Raw genomic sequence first — 15,000 nt, forward strand, 5'->3', positions numbered from 1 at the left:
ATTCTCGCTGTAATGTTTCTCTGCTTCGTTTTTCTACATAGACTTACAGTCATTTTTAATTTGGGGGAAGGGGACGGTTTGCTTGAGACAGAGGGTTTAAAAGACTTTTAAAAATCTATAAATATATATGAATATATTTTTGCAAAGTCTTAATTTTTGTCTGTAATTGTATACGCTGTTAAACAGATGCATATTCTGAAGTCTGTCTTCATGTGTAGCAGGGGCCAAACTTTTTCCAAGTGAGGAGGGGCAGTAGTGGGTGGAGCTACACACCAGAGGGGTGTGGCTTTCACACAGGTTGATTCTCATTGGCTCAATGGCACTTAAGTGACACCAGTGACGAAAGGGCAGTGTGTATGGTGGCAGATCCACTCCATCTCGTCAAACCTGTTGACCTAGGGGCAGGGGTCATTGTGGGCGGTAGTCATGGGAACAGACAGGGTCCTGTCGTAGGCATGGTAACAGATTGGGCCCTGACTTCAGTCCAGTGGCCACAGAGATCTCCTTCTACCCCACAGCCTCCTCAAGGCCTCTGCTGTTTTCTGAATCTGTACTGAGTACAATAAACTCCCCTCTACACTTCTCCTGAGTCTGTCTGCATACTGTTATACATAAGCCTTAAAAATCAAAACACATTATTTTACATTTAAAGATTTTTACATCACTGACATGCATACATACTGTATACATAAGCCTTAAAAATCAAAACAAAACCATTGATTTACTTTTAAAGATTTTTCTTCACCACGCTGATGTTCAGTGAAATGGACACTCAGCATTAGCACATTAGCGTCCACAAACTAGCAGTAATCATTTGGTTGCTTCCAGTAAATCAGTACATTATGAGTGTGTGTGTGTGAGAAGGTCAAGCTCTGTGTAAAGCCCTCCTCTGCAGCCTAGCAAACAGCTGACTGAACAGGTTCTCTCAGCCTTTTCTGCTGTTGCGTAATAATGTTTGTATTCATAACATTTGAATGAAGACAACAGCAGGAATAGCCATGGTTGTTATTCCTCAAGATGATTTACTTCTGAAGAGATTTCAGAAATAGAGTTTATCCACTTCTTATTAGAGTTTATCCACCTCTCAAAAGAGTTTATTCACCATTGCAACTTTTAACATTAAAAAATCACACAGTATTATCCACATTCACAATATGTACACCCATCAACACTATAGGAACCATTTAATACCACTGGTATTGTTATAAACATTGGACTCCTCCACCATCATCAAACATGTTCTGAATGCCTTTTTAAAAATCCGATAACGCATGGTGCAGTCCACCTAACCTAACCATGATCACAGAATTTATAGTTACCCACCTCTTATTTTACCACTACACCTCTGTTAGCTTTAAACAACTGACATGAGTTCAAGAAACACGTCAGACAGACATTGGTTTACAAGCTGGCCAAATGTAACAGTGCCCCTCATGAAAACAGCCATGTTGGATTGTGCTTCAGGTGTGTGTTACAGCATGTAGTCATGCTGGTTAATCTGTAAACCTGGCCAAAGGAGTTAATCCAGCACTAACCTCCTGGCCCACAATCCCCCACAGATGTCCCCTCCTCCCTTTCTGTTTCTTTCCTTCACTCTCCCTTCACCCTCCTGTCACCCCCCCCCCTCTCTCTCTCCTTCACCCCCCCCCCCCCTCACCTCTCTCTCTCTCTCTGTGAAGTCTTCTCAGAGGTAATCTCCACTCCATGACTCTGATCCTCAGCTTGTCCCCATGGTGTGTGTGTGTGTGTGTGTGTGTGAGAGAGAGAGAGTGGAGGAGTCCTCGGAGCTCTGAGTGTTATTGGAGCTGTCAGCTCTCCAGCTTCGGACGCCATAATGGAAAAACACTGACCTGAATTCCCTCACACTCTCACTGATAGGCTGAACCTGCTCTGACCTGGCTCTTACCTGCACATGGTGGTGGATATCGTGAGTGTGTGTATGTGTATGTGTATGTGAGTGTGTGTGTGTGAGTGTGTGTATATGTGTGTGTCTGAGAGTGTGTGTGTGTGTGTGAGAGAGAGAGAGAGTGTGTGTCTGTGTGTGTGCGTGTAAGAGTGTGTGTGTGTGTCTGTGTGTGTGCGTGTAAGAGTGTGTGTGTGTGTGTGTGTATATGTGTGTGTGTGTGTGTGTGAGAGAGAGTGTGTGTGTCTGTGTGTGTGCGTGTAAGAGTGTGTGTGTGTGTGTGTGTGTGTGTGTGTGTGTGTGTGTGTTAGGAGTGTACAAGTGAAGGTATTGTGAGATAACCAGCTTCCAACCTTCATGTAACGGCTGTTGTTGATGAAGTTGATAATGTGCGTAATGTTTATGCTCACACACACACACACACACACATGCTGATAAGGCTCCTGAGGGCAGTGGGGGTTCTGATATTTCAGTAGTACATTACTGATCCCCCTTAGGGCAGAGCCACTGGCCTACATCTACCACACATTATATATACCCCTGCTGATACACTCTCTATTTCACACACACAGACACACACACACGCACACAGACTTAAAGAGTTGTCACACAACTAATTAGTGACAGAGACAACAGAAATAGATTTAGCTCTGAAATAGGATAGGATGTAGAAACACTGAGGAAAGAGAGAGAGAGAGAATGTGTGGTGTGAAAGAGGGTAGGACGTAGAAACACTGAGGAGAGAGAGAGAGAGAGAGAGACAGAAAGACAAGAAAAAAGAAAAAAAACAAGAAAAGGCGAACACTTAAGAGTGTAGTCTGTGTTGATGTGGTGCTGGTCGCTAACAAAAGGTACACAGGAGATAGACAGCCAGAAATAAAAGACTAGAAAAATAAAATAACAGTAAGTAGAGACTACTAGATAGGGCAGACACCAATAGTGGTTAAGCTTAGCCTATGAGAGTGTGCTGCTGGTCACTCTGGTCCACATAGCGCTCTCTACAGGACCCACAAGCCACTTCACGAGATGCAGCCTAAAATGGCAGCCTTCTTCAGAGGCCTAATTCTGCCTCACAGACTCATGGGCCGTCAGGGCTGAACGCTTTGTCCCCTGCATACTACTGTGTGTGTGTATGTGTGTGTGTGTGTACAAGTTCCTACTTCCCACATGGACAGCAGTTACACACACGGCTCTGAGGACGGCTGAAGTGGAGTTTCCATTACTCCATAAGCACGCCTACTCTTCACGGAGAGCGGACAGCCTTGCACACACATCTCAGTCAGACCATAAAGGGATTTCAGGGTCATCATGGACAAAGGACGCCACCTAGTGGCTATCTGTATGCACTGCATGCTGTTCTGCCAGTTAAAGGCACCCTTTACAGTTTTTTTTTTACCTTAATCATTTTGATGGCACATAACCTCATAACATGACGAATTACACTTTTGACATTGTCTGAGCAGCCCTCCTTATTACCGACCTAGCAACTTTCTGTGTTCGGGTAGGAACACTGCCCCCACCCCCCCCCCCTTTCCGAAATCGCATATTTAGTTTAAAAAAGCGCATATTTAGTTTAGTTTGTTTATTATTGTGCTTCTCAACTGTAGGAGGACCCTGAGAGCAAATCTTGTTTAGTGCTCCTTTAAGTATTGTGTTGGAAACGCAATGTTCACATCCCATAGGAGAAAAGCAGTGTCTGTGGGAAGTGTGTGTTCATGAATGAAGGAGAGTTCAATGAACTGTGATAGAAAGTGCTTTGAGTTATAACAATGTAGGCTAAATAAAACAACATTATTGACAACTTGACGATACTAAAATTAATAAAATCAGACCTCATTCTGCACCTCCTGTCTGCTCCTCCCCTCATTCTGCACCTCCTCTCTCTCTCTACTCCTCCTCTCTCTGCCCCTCCCCTCATTATGCACCTCCTCTCTCTCTACTCCTCCTCTCTCTGCCCCTCCCCTCATTATGCACCTCCTCTCTCTGCTCCTCCCCTCATTCTGCACCTCCTCTCTCTCTCTACTCCTCCTCTCTCTGCCCCTCCCCTCATTATGCACCTCCTCCTCTCTCTGCTCCTCCCCTCATTCTGCACCTCCTCTCTCTGCTCCTCCCATCATTATGCACCTCCTCTCTCTCTCTGCCCCTCCCCTCATTCTGCACCTCCTCTCTCTCTCTCCACTCCTTTTCTCTCTGCCCCTCCCCTCATTATGCACCTCCTCTCTCTCTACTCCTCCTCTCTCTGCTCCTCCCCTCATTATGCACCTCCTCTCTCTCTCTACTCCTCCTCTCTCTGCCCCTCCCCTCATTATGCACCTCCTCTCTCTCTACTCCTCCTCTCTCTGCTCCTCCCCTCATTATGCACCTCCTCTCTCTCTCTGCCCCTCCCATCATTATGTACCTCCTCTCTCTACTCCTCCTCTCTCTGCTCCTCCCCTCATTCTGCACCTCCTCTCTCTGCCCCTCCCCTCATTATGTACCTCCTCTCTCTACTCCTCCCCTCATTCTGCACCTCCTCTCTGCCCCTCCCCTCATTCTGCACCTCCTCTCTCTGCTCCTCCCCTCATTCTGCACCTCCTCTCTCTCTCTCTGCCCCTCCCCTCATTATGCACCTCCTCTCTCTCTACTCCTCCTCTCTCTGCTCCTCCCCTCATTATGCACCTCCTCTCTCTCTACTCCTCCTCTCTCTGCTCCTCCCCTCATTCTGCACCTCCTCTCTCTCTCTGCCCCTCCCCTCATTATGCACCTCCTCTCTCTCTACTCCTCCTCTCTCTGCTCCTCCCCTCATTATGCACCTCCTCTCTCTCTACTCCTCCTCTCTCTGCTCCTCCCCTCATTATGCACCTCCTCTCTCTCTCTCTGCCCCTCCCCTCATTATGCACCTCCTCTCTCTCTCTCTGCCCCTCCCCTCATTATGCACCTCCTCTCTCTCTACTCCTCCTCTCTCTGCTCCTCCCCTCATTATGCACCTCCTCTCTCTCTCTCTGCTCCTCTCCCATCATTCTGCACCTCCTCTCTCTCTCTACTCCCCTCTCTGCTCCTCCTCTTTCAGAATGAAACATTTGTGTATAACTATGGTTTCTTTAGTTAAACCTTTGAGAATTCAAAATGCTAATTCCAATAATGCTAATATTAGACAGCCAGCCTTACATTGCAGTTTTGCATGTCAAAAAATAGACATGTTTAACAAGTTTATTTGAAAAACATACATTAAGTTTTAATCATTAAGGTTAAGCGATGATGATTGACATGATGATGTCTTTAAGAAGCTTTCAAAAAGCTTCATGTGGAGTACCCCTACGGGGTACAGTACATACAGTTCACACATTATTGGTTGCTTAAACAAACTAACTAGCACAATCTGTAAGTAGCCTTTACTGCAGATACTGTATTTGTAAAGTTGAACGAAAATGTTTTAATCTGCAATAAAGGCTACTTACAGATTGTGCTAGCAATCACAGGCACACACAGACACACAGACACAGGCGCACACACACAGGCGCACACACACACACACACACACACAGACAAACATACACACACTAACACACACACACACACACAGACAAACACACACACACACACACACACACAGGCACACACAGATACACAGACACTGCCCTCAACCAGGCACACATTTATTATTGCACTTGCACTTTCACACAAACTGATGTATCAGATGTACCAAACACCATATTTAAAACAGAGATACATTCCTTCTTTACTTTGCTATAATAGAAATTGAGCTGCAGAGGCCACAGGAAAAGGGAAAAACTGAAAACTGCGCTCTAAGATGAATGTGACCTCACACAGTGTATAAATATTGTATAAATATTGATTGCAAATCTCATCTAAGATTGCTACACACACACACACACACAGGCACTCAGATGTCCTCTGTCTCATCACCCACGAACTCTGACGCATGGGCGCAGTAGTTGAACTCTGGGAACTGGACGGGCAGGTCTGTCCAGGACTCCAGCGTCTCCCGCCGGTCCCCCTGCATCACCACGAAGCCTCGGATGCTCAGGCAGGGACACTCCAGGAGCCTGTGGCACATCTCTGGACCCCAGAACTGACCGGGGGGGGGGGGGGGGGGGCAACAACACGCAAGAGGAGGAACAGGGAGGAGGGGAAGAATGAGAGGAGAAGAGAGAAGAGGAACAGGGAGGAGGGGAAGAATGAGAGGAGAAGAGGAACAGGGAGGAGGGGAAGAATGAGAGGAGAAGAGAGAAGAGGAACAGGGAGGAGGGGAAGAATGAGAGAAGAGAGAAGAGGAACAGGGAGGAGGGGAAGAATGAGAGGAGAAGAGAGAAGAGGAACAGGGAGGAGGGGAAGAATGAGAGGAGAAGAGAGAAGAGGAACAGGGAGGAGGGGAAGAATGAGAGGAGAAGAGGAACAGGGAGGAGGGGAAAGAATGAGAGAAGAAGAGGAACAGAGAGGAGGGGAAGAATGAGAGGAGAAGAGAGAAGAGGAACAGGGAGGAGGGGAAGAATGAGAGGAGAAGAGGAACAGGGAGGAGGGGAAGAATGAGAGGAGAAGAGAGAAGAGGAACAGGGAGGAGGGGAAGAATGAGAGGAGAAGAGAGAAGAGGAACAGGGAGGAGGGGAAGAATGAGAGAAGAAGAGGAACAGGGAGGAGGGGAAGAATGAGAGAAGAAGAGAGAAGAGGAACAGGGAGGAGGGGAAGAATGAGAGAAGAAGAGAGAAGAGGAACAGGGAGGAGGGGAAAGAATGAGAGAAGAAGAGGAACAGGGAGGAGGGGAAAGAATGAGAGAAGAAGAGGAACAGGGAGGAGGGGAAGAATGAGAGAAGAAGAGAGAAGAGGAACAGGGAGGAGGGGAAAGAATGAGAGAAGAAGAGGAACAGGGAGGAGGGGAAAGAATGAGAGAAGAAGAGGAACAGGGAGGAGGGGAAGAATGAGAGAAGCATGAGGGCTTTCCCAAGGTACTCTACATATAAACCGTATGTGGACAACAGCTATGCACTTGTGTAGCAAGGATGATGGAGTACAGTTTGAAGTAATGTTTAGGGTTTCACCATGTAATGTAATGTCATGTAATGAATTCAATTCTAATTCTTTAATGAATTCAATTCTAATTCTTTAACTGTTACAGGCATTACAGAGGAATAAAGGAATAAAGGATCATAGTTTTACACAATAGGAAAAACAGAGAATAAAATGTGACAAAAAACTGAATGAATTCTAATTTAGCATAATATTGCATTTTGCATTCGATATTTTGCATAACCCAAATGAGATAACGTGTTGTTGAAGCAGTTCCAGGCAGGACTCACCTCTCCACATTTCTTGCACGACATGTACTTCTCAGCCTCACAGTGTGCTGTCATCTCTCCATCTCCATAAGATGAGTTGGCGTTGATGTTAAATTTGGACCTAAGATATACATTAAGTGCTCTTAGTTTACTGACCAGCAAACTTACTAACAATGGCGAATCGGCGTCTGCGCCTTAAGTTTGTAATGTTTTGCCTGGTGCGTGAACTCCAGCCCAGTTTTTTGTCCTTAGACTTATTGTAAAAACCTCGGCTCTCAATGCAAATTTGTATTAGTATCAAGCCCTTAAGTGCGCCTCTGTTTTTTCTACAGCAAACTTACTAAGAAAGATACTATTTCAGACCACCTGTTGGATCTTAATGTTGGTGACCAATGGACAGGAAAAACGCAAATAGTTATTTTAACATCACTATTCTGTTACAACGATACTTGTTTATTGGATAGCGATAAACCCTGGTCACTAACCGAAAGTCCTCGGTGAGGTTGACATGATGTGCGTCCTCGATGACCTCAATGTCCGTGCCCTCACACGCCACCACCTCGCAACCGCGGCAACGGAACTTGACAGCCGAGGGGGGCAATATCCTCCTCACTCTCTCATCACTCTTCCTCTGACGAAGCTTCTTCTCCATCAACGCCTCAAGCTGATCACCCATCACCTGAGAACAAAAGGGAGGTTTAGACCAAATCCAATTTCTCATTTTTACCGCTGCTCCTACTCCTAAACCCCAGACCCTTTTAAACTGAGTTGCAAGAGATGACAAAATGGGACAACTGTATGCTGATGACACAGTTAATTAACTAATGCTATGTAGTGTATGACTAAAAGGCTTGATCTTAGTTTAGAAATTAACTAATGTTATGTAGTGTATGACTAAAAGGCTTGATCTTAGCTTGAATATTACCAAGACAAAAAGGCTGCAAGGCTGTTTCATAGACATGTAGGTTATGATTGAGATGGCGTGCCATTCTCCCTAGTGCAAGTTAGTTTACCATCAAAATGGCCGAAGCTATTAAGGTAAAAAAGCTCACATAGGATGCCTTTAAAACCACTATGCTGTGGAGTGCTATACCAGATGACATCAAGTGCTGTGGTTCTATTAGTAGCTTTAAATATAAACTCAAAAAATAAATCCACTCAACTGTGCAACCACTGACTTCACAGGCTTGACATTTAGTTTGTCGTTACTTTTATTTGACTTATTCTTGATTCTATTTTCCTCACGGTGATGCCAGGGTGTGTGTATGTGTGTATTACCAAGTGTGTTATAACTTATATTACTGTACATGATTTGTCTGTCTGTCATTGCTTGATGAATGTTGTCTCATCTACTTGATGTCTAATTGTGCCCTGCTGATGTAAATTAGCCAGAGGGTAACTGGCACATTGCATCAAATGGCAGTTTCATTTATGTTTAAAATGACATGGTATGAAAAGTATTAGTAACGCACACCAACTGATGTTTAGCGAGGTGCTAGCCACTGATGTTTAGCGAGGTGCTAGCCACTGATGTTTAGCGAGGTGCTAGCCACTGATGTTTACCGAGGTGCTAGCCACTGATGTTTAGCGAGGTGCTAGCCACTGGCAATGAGTTCAAATGATAAAAAAGGGCCGCACAGTCTGGCTCCATATGACAAGTCTTTATAAGGAAAATCTGATGAAGGCCTTATAGGCCCAAACGTAGTTGAGTAAAGTAAAGAGGGGCACTTTTTTACCATTTGAAATTACATGTACCCTGGAATCCAGAGTTCTCACGAAATCACAATTTGAATTGTCTCTGCGAGACACTCTGGCAATGAATAATGATGCACGCTACTTTTACCCCTTGCATCGCGAGGAACCAATCACATCGGTGTATCTGATATAGGGAGCTAAACAGGTGACGGCAGCAACGAATCAGTCAGTAAACATTGGTCGTAGTGTTATCCAATTGCGTCGCTGTCTGGAATCAGTCAGTAAACATTGGTCGTAGTGTTATCCAATTGCGTCAAAGTCTGGAATCAGTCAGATTTTCAAATGCATGCTTGGTGCCGCCCCTTGAGTTGGGCCATTTTCATTATTCGTGGCCAGACCCTTAATCTTTCTAGATTACCAGAGTCTGGATTTTCCAGGCTAAGTTAGGCCTGAGTTACCTTGTCTTTATATGTTGAATGACACGGTGGGCGGAGGTGGGCGGAGGCCTGAGTTACCTTGTCTTTATATGTTGAATGACACGGTGGGTGGAGGTGGAGGTGGAGGCCTGAGTTACCTTGTCTTTATATGTTGAATGACACGGTGGGCGGAGGTGGGTGGAGGTGGAGGCCTGAGTTACCTTGTATTTATATGTTGAATGACACGGTGGGCGGAGGTGGGTGGAGGTGGAGGCCTGAGTTACCTTGTATTTATATGTTGAATGACACGGTGGGCGGAGGTGGGTGGAGGTGGAGGCCTGAGTTACCTTGTCTTTATATGTTGCTTCCTCCATCTGCTGGACGCCCTGGATGGCCCTCTGCATCAGGTTCTCTTTCCACTCGTTGAGTCGCTCGCGCTCCGCCACCCCTGAGCCCTCCACACCAATCACAATGTAGCTGCTGCCATCGGCCCGCCCACGCCCTCTTGCCTGAGCCAATCAAAGACAAGACATGAATAGAAGTGGCTTTAGCAATTTGGAGTAAACCGAATCCTTCTAATCTCTCTGATCAGATAGATGTCTCACCAGAACGATCATTACCATATCACTGATGTAAGTGTGTATGTCTCACCTGAATCATAATTTCACTACTGCCGTAAGTGTATGTGTGTGTGTGTGTGTGTGTGTGTTCATGCACGCTCACGTGTGTGTGTCTCACCTGAATCATTATAATTTCACTACTGCGTAAGTGTGTGTGTGTGTGTGTGTGTGTATGTGTGTGTGTGCTCATGTGTGTGTGTGTGTGCGTGCTCATGTGTGTATGTGTGTGTGTGTGTGTGTGTGTGTGTGTGTATGCTCATGTGTGTGTGTATGCTCATGTGTGTGTGTGTGTGTGTGTGTGTGTGTGTGTGTTTGTGTGTATGCTCATGTGTGTGTGTGTGTGTGTGTGTGTGTGTGTGTGTGTGTGCTCATGTGTGTGCGTGTGTGTCAGTGTTGTAGTACTCGAGTCCGAGACTCGAACTCGAGTCCGAGTCATTAGCTAAATTTAGAGACTCGTGACTTGACTTGGACTTTAGCACTGATGACTCGAACTTGGACTCGGACTCGTGCATTCGCACTCGCGATGACTCGTCGAGGACTCGACTTTTTTGTGTAATATATCATAAGGCTATAATTGTAGTATGTCATTAGGCTATAATTTGCTATATGATTTTAATATCTAAATTATTCGTAATACTAATTTTAGTTCAAGGGAATGTTAGGCTACTGCTTCGTGTCGTAGGCTACATCGCAAGTCACATCATGTTCACATGCAAAGCAAACTAACGTTAACTTTAACACCAAAATGCCTATTGCCAGGCAATATTAGCTCTCATACATGACATAACATTACTTAAGATTACACTCAGCCTAGGCTAAACAACACACACTGCTACTGGATAGCTGATCATTGTGACTTGGTGAACAGTGTTTTCCCTGACTGACGCAAGAAGCGAGGTTCCATTCATTCATTTTCATTCGGGGCGTGCCCTGCCGTGCTTCTGTCTGTTAATTTGCAGCAGGCTATTATCGGATGAAAGAAAAATAAACTAAACGTTTTCCCTATCAAGATATAGCATACTTCTTAATTTTGGTGTCATAAAATATAGAAGCATAACATTAAATTGCCTAGTAGAGTGTCCATGTAGTGTCAATGTAGGCCTACATGTCTGCGCAAGTGAAACTGACAAACTGAACCTCTCGTGGGTAGGCCAGAAACAACTATATTTAAAACCACGAATGAACTGGATTACTGTTACTGTTCAAACAAGCGATTTGATAGCCTAATCCACTGCATGAAAAAAAAGGAAATAGCAACGTGTTCTATTTCTAACAGGTGAATATTGTAGCAAATATGGCGATGGCAGCTTAAAAAACATTTATTTCACGCATCTCGCTGAAATGAACGTGGCCTGTTGCACAAATAAATTAATTAGGCAGATGATCTACATCTTCGTTAACCTAAAGCTAGTTTTCATCTCTATTGTTGATGTGAAATATGTCTCCATAGTGTCAGTGAAGTGATAACATAATTATGCAGTTGCCGGTAGCCAGTCCCACGTCACGGGAGTCAGAAAGAAGCTACCAAGACGGGCCCTACTCTGTTTCTGTCCCTCCCAAACTGCGCTAAAATTGTGTAGGCTATTTAACAGAATTTAAAAAATGCCCTTTTATGATCCACACTACCTCTTACAAAATAGGCCTACTCCAACGTTCATCTAGCTCTTGTGAAGTATGAACTTCTACAACACTGCCTATACAATTGTAAGCAGTCAGTAACAGCATAATGTGACTTAATGGCCTGTGTGATTGGGATGTGGATTGCTCATTTATTATGAGTAGGCCTATAGGCTATGGTATAGCTATGGTATGATATTCTCTCCGATATAATAAATACAACACATTGGGTTTGGCAAGAAATTTGGCAATACTACTTTCACACAAGTGATGGCACCCCTGCTTGGAGACAGAAGATTGTCCGTTTTGCTTTTAAGGATTTCATCTGCAATGGAAAAAAAATGGAACGACATGTAGGCTATGCTTACTTTAGTGCTGGACTTGGACTCGACTTGATCAATAGGGACTCGACTCGGACTTGACTCGGATGAGTAGTGGACTCGACTCGGACTTGACTTGGAATTTTTTTTTAATGACTTGGACTTGACTCGGACTTGAACACTGAGGACTCGAACCTGGACTCGGACTCGAGGCATAGTGACTTGACTACAACACTGGTGTATGTGTGTGTGTGTGTGTGTGTGTGTATGTGTTCCTCACCTGAATCATGGCAATCTCACTGGTGACCAGACAGTATCTGATGACGATGTTGCACTTCTGGATGTCCAGGCCCTCCTCGGCCACTGTGGTGGCGATGAGCAGGTTGACCTCTCCACTGTTAAACTTCCTGATGGCGTCCCTCTGTTCACTCTGTCTGACCAGAAGAACAAAGCTGTTCATGTGACCTTGACCTCTGCACTGGTGTGGGAGTGCTGAACTAGAGAGGGTTGAAGCGGACCAAGGATCTTTGGCTGAACAACATGCTATAGGCTATAGGCTGTTCATGTGACCTCTGCACTGTTCCTAGGCCTCAGCCGTGGCGCAACTGACCGGGGCACGTGCACGGTGCACCATACGCCGGCCACCCGGGTTCTTTTCCGGATCCCACTCCGACTTTCTCTGCCACTCGCTTCCTGTCATTCTCCACCGTCCTATCAGATTAAAGGCATAAAAAGCCCCAAATAAATATATATATATATAAAAAAAGAACATGCAATAGGTTCCTGTTCATGTGACCTCTGCACTGGTGTGGGAGTGCTGAACAGCTATAGGTGTTTTATAGGTTTTTAATTTCTACTTGTATAGGGGCTTCACAAAGCCAAATGGAAGTTTATGGCACATGTATGGAGGCTTAACGAAGCCAAATGGAAACATGTGGTCCATGTATGGAAGCTTAAAGGAGAATTCCGGCGATTTTTCACATAGGTCTGTATCTCCAGGTCACGAGTACTGTCGGTACGGAAAAAAAGAGAAAACTATCCGTTTTACCTAGCTCGAGTTGCTGCAGCCAACAGCTAGGGCTGCCAGGCAGCTGAAGTACCATGGTCTGGGGGCATTTTCATTATGGTGCATGTATGGAGGCTTAACGAAGCCAAATGGAAGCTTATGACACATGTATGGAGGCTTAACGAAGCCAAATGGAGGCTTATGACACATGTATGGAGGCTTAACGAAGCGAAATGGACATTACTCACGGCAGTCATTGGTTTGACGGCGCTCTGGTCTCCTGCACCAATCAGGTAACTGGACCGCACCTCCATGTCTGCAAACTTGCCGTTCTCCTGGACCCAGCTGTGCAGGGCCTGGGCGCTGAGGCGTGTCTCCGTGAAGATGATCCCGCGGACCTCCTCGTCCGGCCCTGAGAACTTCTTCAGGATGACAGTGCGCAGCTCAGACAGAACGTTGTTCTCATACTCCGGCTGTTTCGAGAAATCTTCCAACCTCCTCTGACTGTCTGTTTTTTCAGTTAACAAGTAAAAATGTGATGCTATTTAAATGTGATTGCTATGTCAATTTGATAGTTAAGTTAAAGTGATAATTGTGTCATGCTATGTGAATGTGACTGAGTGATATTATATTAATGCAGTACAGCATTATGTATAAAAGAGTGTTGGAGGAATGTTTGTGATTATCTTGTGAATACATGACTTCTATGAATGCAATGGTTTCATTGTGCTTTGAATGTCGCAACCTGACAATTGGTCGGCCGGGGTTTGATTCCTGAACCAGCCTATGTTTTGAATAAAAGTATCTGCTAAACCCCAGAATATGATGCTGTATGATGTAGTGGGATATCACAGTATTGTGCTGCATCTGTTTGTCTATGGTCTTACCATCGAAGAGCTTGAAGAGGAAGTTGTCGGTGTCTGTCTGGGTGATGCCTTCCTTCTTCCTGCGCTCCTGGTGGTAGAAGGAGGATAGCAGGCGATATGCGTCGCACATGCGGATGGTGTTGCTTAGAATCAGCGCCTCGTTGTACTGACGGAGGTATTCCGCGCATGCACGCCTCCGCTGGTTCCCATCCTTGGCGGCTAACACACCAGGAACAAAGGAGGACACACACACACACACACACACACACACACACACACACACACACACACACACTCCAATTTGAGCCCGTCTGAGAACCGTATCTCTTTCACAGAGTTACATTGAGGATGCTCACAAATTAAACTTTAGGAGATGCGATCAAATGTGGCAAAAGTGTAAAAGTGTAAAAAGTGTAAAAGGTGTATCAAAAGTGTACGCATACTAAATTTCAAAATCATATTAAGCAGCTATTGAGCTGTAGAGATACATGAGTTACAGCGCCTCCTATGGACAGAATTTCACGGAATTTGGTGATTCTACACGTCATATTTGGTGTGCATCCAAAGATGGTCATGGTGATTCTACACGTCATATTTGGTGTGCATCCAAAGGTGGTCGTGGTGATAGACCTCTCCAGAATAAGTCCCGCCTCCTAACTTCCGTATCCATCCAACCTTCGGTCGTCAAATGTCTATGGGTAATAACATGGCGTTTTGAAAGATCGTACCTGTCAAACAAAGTAGAAAAAGCTGCTGGGCAGATTGGCCTACACACTTCTGCCATCTAGTTTCCACTGGATTTTTTGATTTTCGGTGCCGTTTAAGTAGTATACTTAAACTACTACTTAAACGGCACCGACAATCAAAAAATCCAGTGGAAACTAGATGGCAGAAGTGTGTAGGCCAATCTGCCCTCCAGCTTTTTCTACTTCGCTACCTACAGATGTTTTACCGGTGTGATATTTCGAAACGCCATGTTATTTCCCATAGACAATCCACGCCCGGAAGTTGGATCGATACGGAAGTTACGGAGGCGGGACTTATTCTGGAGAGGTCTATTCTACACGTCATATTTGGTGTGGTTTGGAACATCTCAAGATATTGGCGATTGAAGGGCCACGTTTTTTGCGTTTATATTAGTCTTTCAGTAAATGGCCTTTCACTAGGTGGGTGGGCTTGAGATCAACACACATATGCTTTTTATTTACCTCATAACCTGACGTGTTATTTCCTATTTTTCACTTTTCAGTTTTGTTCAACATTGTAAAAAGTCCGAAAAAGAAA

General features: G+C 45.0%; 2 protein-coding genes across 5 annotated transcripts in view; one reads left to right on the forward strand and one right to left on the reverse strand.

The window, feature by feature from the left end:
- Positions 1 to 582, forward strand: part of LOC143142138 (ETS translocation variant 5-like) — an 11,800-nt gene extending 11,218 nt beyond the window's left edge. For all 4 annotated transcript variants that reach the window (XM_076302853.1, XM_076302857.1, XM_076302855.1 and 1 more), the window contains exon 13: positions 1 to 582. This exon is cut by the window's left edge and continues 944 nt beyond it. The gene's annotated coding sequence lies outside the window, so the exon portion shown is untranslated.
- A 4,469-nt stretch (positions 583 to 5,051) lies between these two features.
- Positions 5,052 to 15,000, reverse strand: part of LOC143142707 (interferon-induced helicase C domain-containing protein 1-like) — a 16,765-nt gene continuing 6,816 nt past the window's right edge. The window contains exons 10-16 of the mRNA XM_076303783.1: positions 13,738 to 13,935; positions 13,099 to 13,358; positions 12,125 to 12,274; positions 9,635 to 9,796; positions 7,662 to 7,855; positions 7,198 to 7,297; positions 5,052 to 5,975 (exon numbers count right to left, since the gene is read on the reverse strand). Of these exons, the coding sequence (XP_076159898.1) occupies positions 5,787 to 5,975; positions 7,198 to 7,297; positions 7,662 to 7,855; positions 9,635 to 9,796; positions 12,125 to 12,274; positions 13,099 to 13,358; positions 13,738 to 13,935 (1,253 nt within the window). The 3' untranslated portion in view covers positions 5,052 to 5,786. The remainder of the gene's footprint in view (positions 5,976 to 7,197; positions 7,298 to 7,661; positions 7,856 to 9,634; positions 9,797 to 12,124; positions 12,275 to 13,098; positions 13,359 to 13,737; positions 13,936 to 15,000) is intronic.

The sequence above is a fragment of the Alosa pseudoharengus genome, unplaced genomic scaffold (genome assembly GCF_046254945.1).
Source record: "Alosa pseudoharengus isolate Yale_2024_CS ecotype anadromous, Long Island Sound unplaced genomic scaffold, YU_APseudo_1.1 YU_APseudo_1.1_scf_24, whole genome shotgun sequence".
NCBI classification, from domain to species: domain Eukaryota; kingdom Metazoa; phylum Chordata; class Actinopteri; order Clupeiformes; family Clupeidae; genus Alosa; species Alosa pseudoharengus.